At 38.2% G+C, this 10,356-nt stretch overlaps 1 protein-coding gene across 1 annotated transcript; it reads left to right on the forward strand.

The window, feature by feature from the left end:
• Positions 1–759: 759 nt before the first annotated feature.
• Positions 760–9,650, forward strand: LOC135535736 (fibrillin-2-like; the record flags this gene model as incomplete). Its single annotated transcript, XM_064962166.1, has 4 exons — positions 760–771; positions 899–1,031; positions 1,287–1,415; positions 9,531–9,650. Coding segments are annotated over exons 1-4 (394 nt in total), but the record flags the coding sequence as incomplete, so codon positions are not given.
• Between the last annotated feature and the right edge of the window lie 706 nt (positions 9,651–10,356).

Genomic DNA, 10,356 nt, shown 5'->3' on the forward strand with positions numbered 1-10,356 from the left:
CACTTAGCTGCATGTCTGGAGGATTACCTAATGCACCCTGTGGGCTTGACCTGGTCTTATCTGGAGGACTACCTAATGCACCCTGTGGGCTTGACCTGGTCTTATCTGGAGGATTACCTAATGCACCCTGTGGCCTTGACCTGGTCTTATCTGGAGGATTACCTAATGCGCCCTGTGGGCTTGACCTGGTCTTATCTGGAGGATTACCTAATGCGCCCTGTGGGCTTGACCTGGTCTTATCTGGAGGATTACCCTATGCACCCTGTGGCCTTGACCTGGTCTTATCTGGAGGATTACCTAATGCACCCTGTGGGCTTGACCTGGTCTTATCTGGAGGATTACCTAATGCGCCCTGTGGGCTTGACCTGGTCTTATCTGGAGGATTACCTAATGCGCCCTGTGGGCTTGACCTGGTCTTATCTGGAGGATTACCTAATGCGCCCTGTGGGCTTGACCTGGTCTTATCTGGAGGATTACTTAATGCGCCCTGTGGTTTGACCTGGTCTTATCTCTCTCTCTCTCTCTCTCTCTCTCTCTCTCTCTCTCTCTCTCTCTCTCTCTCTCTCTCTTCTCCTCCTCCTACCGTTGGGAAGACCGCAACGAGTGTCTGGAGATCACCAACGTGTGTAGCCATGGCGAGTGTGTGGACATCCAGGGGGGTTACGAGTGCAGGTGCCACCACGGCTTCAAGGCTACGCCCAACCGCAAGATGTGCACGGGTGAGAACCTTCTAGAAAACACTTCAGGCTCTCACTTTCAATGGAGGCCGGTGTAATCAATCTCAAAGTGGAGACCATTCCGAATACCATTTTCACCTTCTGTTTTGGAATATTGCGGTTGTCCTGAAGTGTTTCTGCCCTTAGAAATATCTTGTAGTGTTACAACATTATCATTTTAGTCGTACCTGTCTCCAGATGTTGATGAGTGCGACCGGTTGCCTTGTCGCAACGGAACCTGCAAGAACACAGTGGGCTCCTTCAACTGTCTGTGCCACACCGGGTTTGAGTTCTCACACCACAACGACTGCATGGGTGAGCACCACTGTCCCCTGGTTCATCTAATCATTTCTTTCTACCAAGGAAGATTTTCCTGCCCCCCCCCCTGTTCTAGGCCTTGTCCTTTGAGGTTTTACACCCAAAAATAAATACTTTATGACATATACATAAAAATAAAAATAAATGTCTTTAGAAATAAACCTGCTACCTGAAGAGCATCAACTTCTCTTTTTGGAATATAACTTGTATTCACTGTTGTATTGATGTGCTGTGTTGTGTTGTGGCTGGCAGATATTGATGAGTGTCAGACATCCTTTGGCACGCTGTGCAGGAAAGGCCAGTGTATCAACAGTGTGGGCTCCTTCCAATGTCTGTGTGAGGAGGGCTACAAGCTAACCCCTGATGCCAAGAATTGTATGGGTAAGAACTGTCCTACTCTACTGTATGGATAAGATCTGTCCTACTGTATAGATAAGAACTATCCTACTGTGCAGATAAGAACTGTCCTACTATACTGTATGGATAAGAACTGTCCTACTCTACTGTATAGATAAGAACTGTCCTACTGTATAGATTAGAACTGTCCTACTGTATAGATTAGAACTGTCCTACTGTATAGATAAGAACTGTCCTACTGTATAGATAAGAACTGTCCTACTCTACTGTATGGATAAGATCTGTCCTACTGTATAGATAAGAACTATCCTACTGTGCAGATAAGAACTGTCCTACTGTATAGATAAGAACGGTCCTACTGTATAGATAAGAACGGTCCTACTGTATAGATTAGAACTGTCCTACTGTATAGATAAGAACTGTCCTACTATATAGATTAGAACTGTCCTACTGTATAGATAAGAACGGTCCTACTGTATAGATAAGAACGGTCCTACTGTATAGATAAGAACTGTCCTACGGTATAGATAAAAACTGTCCTACTCTACTGTATAGATAAGAACTGTCCTACTCTACTGTATAGTGCAGAACTGTCCTACTATACTGTATAGATAAGAACTGTCCTACTCTACGGGGTATAGATAAGAACTGTCCTACTCTACTGTATAGATAGAACTGTCCTACTGTATAAACTAAGGTTTGTCCTACTGTGTAGATAGAACTGTCCTACTGTATAGATAAAACTGTCCTGCTGTATAGATAAGAACTGTCCTACTGTATAGATAAGAACTGTCCTACTGTATAGATAAAGAACTGTCCTACTGTATAGATAAGACTGTCCTACTGTATAGATAAGAACTGTCCTACCCTACTGTATAGATAAGAACTGTCCTACTATACTGTATAGATAAGAACTGTCCTACTGTATAGATAAGAACTGTCCTACTATACTGTATAGATAAGGACTGTCCTACTATACTGTATAGATAAGAACTGTCCTACTGTATAGATAAGAACTGTCATACTCTACTGTATAGATAAGAACTGTCCTACTGTATAGATAAAACTGTCCTACTGTATAGATAAGAACTGTCCTACCCTACTGTATAGATAATAACTGTCCTACTATACTGTATAGATAAGAACTGTCCTACTATACTGTATAGATAAGATCTATCTACTCTACTGTATAGATAAGAACTGTCCTACTATACTGTATAGATAGAACTGTCCTTCTCTACTGTATAGATAAGAACTGCCCTACTCTACTGTATAGATAAGAATTGTCCTACTCTACTGTATAGATAAGAACTGTCCTACTATACTGTATAGATAAAGTCTGTCATACTGTATAGATAAAAAACTGTCCTACTGTATGGATAAGAACTGTCCTACTGTATAGATAAGAACTGTCCTACTGTATGGATAAGAACTGTCCTACTGTATGGATAAGAACTATCCTACTGTATGGATAAAAACTGTCCTACTGTATGGATAAAAACTGTCCTACTGTATAGATAAGAACTGCCTACTGTATAAGATAAGAACTGTCCTACTGTATGGATAAGAACTGTCCTACTGTATGGATAAGGCTGTCCTACTGTATGGATAAGAACTGTCCTACTATACTGTATAGATAAGAACTGTCCTACTCTACTGTATAGATAAGAACATCCTACGGTATAGATAAGAACTGTCCTACGGTATAGATAATAACTGTCCTACTGTATAGATAAGAACTGTCCTACTGTATGGATAAGAACTGTCCTACTGTATGGATAAAGGCACAATCTACTGTATGGATAAGAACTTGTCCTACTGTATATATAAGAACTGCCCTACTGTATATATAAGAACTGCCCTACTGTATAGATAAGAACTGTCCTACTGTATGGATAAGAACTGTCCTACTGTATGCACCAGAACTGTCCTACTGTATATATAAGAACTGCCCTACTGTATAGATAAGAACTGTCCTACTGTATGGATAAGAACTGTCCTACTGTATGGATAAGGCTGTCCTACTGTATGGATAAGAACTGTCCTACTATACTGTATAGATAAGAACTGTCCTACTCTACTGTACATAGATAAGAACTGTCCTACGGTATAGATAGGGGACACTGTCCTACGGTATAGATAATAACTGTCCTACTGTATAGATAAGAACTGCCCTACTGTATAGATAAGAACTGTCCTACGGTATAGATAAAAACTGTCCTACTCTACTGTATAGATAAGAACTGTCCTACTCTACTGTATAGATAAGAACTGTCCTACTATACTGTATAGATAAGAACTGTCCTACTCTGCGGTATAGATAATAACTGTCCTACTGTATAGATAAGAACTGTCCTACTGTATGGATAAGAACTGTCTACTGTATGGATAAGAGCTGTCCTACTGTATGGATAAGAACTGTCCTACTGTATATATAAGAACTGCCCTACTGTATATATAAGAACTGCCCTACTGTATAGATAAGAACTGTCCTACTGTATGGATAAGAACTGTCCTACTGTATGCATAAGAACTGTCCTACTGTATATATAAGAACTGCCCTACTGTATAGATAAGAACTGTCCTACTGTATGGATAAGAACTGTCCTACTGTATGGATAAGGGCTGTCCTACTGTATGGATAAGAACTGTCCTACTATACTGTATAGATAAGAACTGTCTACTCTACTGTATAGATAAGAACTGTCTACGGTATAGATAAGAACTGTCCTACGGTATAGATAATAACTGTCCTACTGTATAGATAAGAACTGCCCTACTGTATAGATAAGAACTGTCCTACTGTATGGATAAAAACTGTCCTACTGTATAGATTAGAACTGTCCTACTGTATAGATAAGAACTGTCCTACTGTATAGATAGAACTGTCCTACTCTACTGTATGGATAAGATCTGTCCTACTGTATAGATAAGAACTATCCTACTGTGCAGATAAGAACTGTCCTACTGTATAGATAGAACGGTCCTACTGTATAGATAAGAACGGTCCTACTGTATAGATTAGAACTGTCCTACTGTATAGATAAGAACTGTCCTACTATATAGATTAGAACTGTCTACTGTATAGATAAGAACGGTCCTACTGTATAGATAAGAACGGTCCTACTGTATAGATAAGAACTGTCTTCTACGGTATAGATAAAAACTGTCCTGCTCTACTGTATAGATAGAACTGTCCTACTCTGCTGTATAGATAAGAACTGTCCTACTATACTGTATAGATAAGAACATCCTACTCTACGGTATAGATAAGAACTGTCCTACTCTACTGTATAGATAAGAACTGTCCTACTGTATAAATAAGAACTGTCCTACTGTGTAGATAAGAACTGTCCTACTGTATAGATAAAAACTGTCCTACTGTATAGATAAGAACTGTCCTACTGTATAGATAAGAACTGTCCTACTGTATAGATAAGAACTGTCCTACTGTATAGATAAGAACTGTCCTACCCTACTGTATAGATAAGAACTGTCCTACTATACTGTATAGATAAGAACTGTCCTACTGTATAGATAAGAACTGTCCTACTATACTGTATAGATAAGAACTGTCCTACTATACTGTATAGATAAGAACTGTCCTACTGTATAGATAAGAACTGTCATACTCTACTGTATAGATAAGAACTGTCCTACTGTATAGATAAAACTGTCCTACTGTATAGATAAGAACTGTCTACCCTACTGTATAGATAATAACTGTCCTACTATACTGTATAGATAAGAACTGTCCTACTATACTGTATAGATAGATCTGTCCTACTCTACTGTATAGATAAGAACTGTCCTACTATACTGTATAGATAAGAACATGTCCTTCTCTACTGTATAGATAAGAACTGCCCTACTCTACTGTATAGATAGAATTGTCCTACTCTACTGTATAGATAAGAACTGTCCTACTATACTGTATAGATAAGATCTGTCATACTGTATAGATAAAAACTGTCTACTGTATGGATAAGAACTGTCCTACTGTATAGATAAGAACTGTCCTACTGTATGGATAAGAACTGTCCTACTGTTATGGATAAGAACTGTCCTACTGTATGGATAAGAACTGTCCTACTGTATGGATAAAAACTGTCCTACTGTATGGATAAAAACTGTCCTACTGTATAGATAAGAACTGCCCTACTGTATAGATAAGAGAACTGTCCTACTGTATGGATAGAACTGTCCTACTGTATGGATAAGAGCTGTCCTACTGTATGGATAAGAACTGTCCTACTATACTGTATAGATAAGAACTGTCCTACTCTACTGTATAGATAAGAACTGTCCTACGGTATAGATAAGAACTGTCCTACGGTATAGATAATAACTGTCCTGTATAGATAAGAACTGTCCTACTGTATGGATAAGAACTGTCCTACTGTATGGATAAGAGCTGTCCTACTGTATGGATAAGAACTGTCCTACTGTATATATAAGAACTGCCCTACTGTATATATAAGAACTGCCCTACTGTATAGATGAAACTGTCCTACTGTATGGATAGAACTGTCCTACTGTATGCATAAGAACTGTCCTACTGTATATATAAGAACTGCCCTACTGTATAGATAAGAACTGTCCTACTGTATGGATAAGAACTGTCCTACTGTATGGATAAGGGCTGTCCTACTGTATGGATAAGAACTGTCCTACTATACTGTATAGATAAGAACTGTCCTACTCTACTGTATAGATAAGAACTGTCTACGGTATAGATAAGAACTGTCCTACGGTATAGATAATAACTGTCCTACTGTATAGATAAGAACTGCCCTACTGTATAGATAAGAACTGTCCTACGGTATAGATAAAAACTGTCCTCTCTACTGTATAGATAAGAACTGTCCTACTCTACTGTATAGATAAGAACTGTCCTACTATACTGTATAGATAAGAACTGTCTACTCTACGGTATAGATAATAACTGTCCCTACTGTATAGATAAGAACTGTCCTACTGTATGGATAAGAACTGTCCTACTGTATGGATAAGAGCTGTCCTACTGTATGGATAAGAACTGTCCTACTGTATATATAAGAACTGCCCTACTGTATATATAAGAACTGCCCTACTGTATAGATAGAGAACTGTCCTACTGTATGGATAAGAACTGTCCTACTGTATGCATAAGAACTGTCCTACTGTATATATAAGAACTGCCCTACTGTATAGATAAGAACTGTCCTACTGTATGGATAAGAACTGTCCTACTGTATGGATAAGGCTGTCCTACTGTATGGATAAGAACTGTCCTACTATACTGTATAGATAAGAACTGTCCTACTCTACTGTATAGATAAGAACTGTCCTACGGTATAGATAAGAACTGTCCTACGGTATAGATAATAACTGTCCTACTGTATAGATAAGAACTGCCCTACTGTATAGATAAGAACTGTCCTACGGTATAGATAAAAACTGTCCTACTCTACTGTATAGATAAGAACTGTCCTACTCTACTGTATAGATAAGAACTGTCCTACTCTACTGTATAGATAAGAACTGTCCTACTGTATAAATAAGAACTGTCCTACTGTGTAGATAAGAACTGTCCTACTGTATAGATAAAACTGTCCTACTGTATAGATAAGAACTGTCCTACTGTATAGATAAGAACTGTCCTACTGTATAGATAAGAACTGTCCTACTGTATAGATAAGAACTGTCCTACTGTATAGATAAGAACTGTCCTACCCTACTGTATAGATAAGAACTGTCCTACTATACTGTATAGATAAGAACTGTCCTACTGTATAGATAAGAACTGTCCTACTATACTGTATAGATAAGAACTGTCCTACTATACTGTATAGATAAGAACTGTCCTACTGTATAGATAAGAACTGTCATACTCTACTGTATAGATAAGAACTGTCCTACTGTATAGATAAAACTGTCCTACTGTATAGATAAGAACTGTCCTACCCTACTGTATAGATAATAACTGTCCTACTATACTGTATAGATAAGAACTGTCCTACTATACTGTATAGATAAGATCTGTCCTACTCTACTGTATAGATAAGAACTGTCCTACTATACTGTATAGATAAGAACTGTCCTTCTCTACTGTATAGATAAGAACTGCCCTACTCTACTGTATAGATAAGAATTGTCCTACTCTACTGTATAGATAAGAACTGTCCTACTATACTGTATAGATAAGATCTGTCATACTGTATAGATAAAAACTGTCCTACTGTATGGATAAGAACTGTCCTACTGTATAGATAAGAACTGTCCTACTGTATGGATAAGAACTGTCCTACTGTATGGATAAAAACTGTCCTACTGTATGGATAAAAACTGTCCTACTGTATAGATAAGAACTGCCCTACTGTATAGATAAGAACTGTCCTACTGTATGGATAAGAACTGTCCTACTGTATGGATAAGAGCTGTCCTACTGTATGGATAAGAACTGTCCTACTATACTGTATAGATAAGAACTGTCCTACTCTACTGTATAGATAAGAACTGTCCTACGGTATAGATAAGAACTGTCCTACGGTATAGATAATAACTGTCCTACTGTATAGATAAGAACTGTCCTACTGTATGGATAAGAACTGTCCTACTGTATGGATAAGAGCTGTCCTACTGTATGGATAAGAACTGTCCTACTGTATATATAAGAACTGCCCTACTGTATATATAAGAACTGCCCTACTGTATAGATAAGAACTGTCCTACTGTATGGATAAGAACTGTCCTACTGTATGCATAAGAACTGTCCTACTGTATATATAAGAACTGCCCTACTGTATAGATAAGAACTGTCCTACTGTATGGATAAGAACTGTCCTACTGTATGGATAAGGGCTGTCCTACTGTATGGATAAGAACTGTCCTACTATACTGTATAGATAAGAACTGTCCTACTCTACTGTATAGATAAGAACTGTCCTACGGTATAGATAAGAACTGTCCTACGGTATAGATAATAACTGTCCTACTGTATAGATAAGAACTGCCCTACTGTATAGATAAGAACTGTCCTACGGTATAGATAAAAACTGTCCTACTCTACTGTATAGATAAGAACTGTCCTACTCTACTGTATAGATAAGAACTGTCCTACTATACTGTATAGATAAGAACTGTCCTACTCTACGGTATAGATAATAACTGTCCTACTGTATAGATAAGAACTGTCCTACTGTATGGATAAGAACTGTCCTACTGTATGGATAAGAGCTGTCCTACTGTATGGATAAGAACTGTCCTACTGTATATATAAGAACTGCCCTACTGTATATATAAGAACTGCCCTACTGTATAGATAAGAACTGTCCTACTGTATGGATAAGAACTGTCCTACTGTATGCATAAGAACTGTCCTACTGTATATATAAGAACTGCCCTACTGTATAGATAAGAACTGTCCTACTGTATGGATAAGAACTGTCCTACTGTATGGATAAGGGCTGTCCTACTGTATGGATAAGAACTGTCCTACTATACTGTATAGATAAGAACTGTCCTACTCTACTGTATAGATAAGAACTGTCCTACGGTATAGATAAGAACTGTCCTACGGTATAGATAATAACTGTCCTACTGTATAGATAAGAACTGCCCTACTGTATAGATAAGAACTGTCCTACGGTATAGATAAAAACTGTCCTACTCTACTGTATAGATAAGAACTGTCCTACTCTACTGTATAGATAAGAACTGTCCTACTATACTGTATAGATAAGAACTGTCCTACTCTACGGTATAGATAAGAACTGTCCTACTCTACTGTATAGATAAGAACTGTCCTACTCTACTGTATGTCGTTCACGGTGGTAGGCTACTTTAACATGAGGGGTACTCAGCTTCGTAACATATTTCTAATGTAATAAATATTATTCAACCTATTGGGATGATAAAGCTATTTTTGGTAACACTTAACAATGAGGTCACCTTTACAAGTGTTTTTTAAAGAGTTATTGTAAACTGTTCCCGCTGTTTCTTAATGAATATTGCCATTAACCAAAGGTGAGTATGTCAAGGTATGATGGATAAAACATTTTCAAAACATGTCCACGCTAAAGTTCTGATATTTTAACCTGGTGTTTCACACATTACCCTACTATTTATCCTCCCAACTCGTTTCCTCATTTTCTCCAGATGTGAACGAGTGTATGATCTTCCCCGGGACCTGCACTCCTGGAACCTGCCAGAACCTGGACGGCACCTTCCGTTGTCTCTGTCCCCCGGGCTACATAGTCCAGAACGAGCATTGTATAGGTGAGGTTTCGTCTACATCAGCTACATAGTGGTTGGAAAAAATGTATTTGACCAAATACAATGCTTTTTATCTGGTAACAAATTAACAACAGACTTTCTGGCATGCTTATAGAGAAGGGAACTCAACATGTACTGCACCGATACTAATGATTGAGGATTGGTTGGAAGAAATTGATAATAAGAAGATTGTGGGAGCTGTACTGTTAGATTTCAGTGCAGCCTTTGATATTACTGACCATAAGCTGTTGTTGAGAAAACTTAAGTGCTATGGCTTTTCAACCTCTGCCATATCGTGGATTCAGAGCTATCTATCTAATTGAACTCAGAGGGTTTTATTTAACCTCTTGGAACTCCCTATCCCGGATCCGGGATCGTGACTAAAGCCTCAGGCTCATTAGCATAACGCAATGTTAACGATTTCTGAAAATCGCAAATAAAATGAAAATAATGCGTCTGCTCTCAAGCTTAGCCTTTTCTTAACCTCTTACACTTATGGTGGCGCTATTTCATTTTTGGAAGAAAAACGTTCCCGTTTTAAACAAGATATTTTGTCACAAAAAGATGCTGACTATGCATATAATTGCTACTGTTCGAAGGAAAACACTCTGACGTGTCCAGAAATACAAATATCTTCTCTGTGCGTGCTCTTAACGTGAGTTTCAGGCAAAACCAAGATGACTTGGCATCCAGGAAATGACAAGGATTT

The sequence above is a fragment of the Oncorhynchus masou genome, unplaced genomic scaffold (assembly GCF_036934945.1).
Source record: "Oncorhynchus masou masou isolate Uvic2021 unplaced genomic scaffold, UVic_Omas_1.1 unplaced_scaffold_5061, whole genome shotgun sequence".
NCBI classification, from domain to species: Eukaryota; Metazoa; Chordata; class Actinopteri; order Salmoniformes; family Salmonidae; genus Oncorhynchus; species Oncorhynchus masou.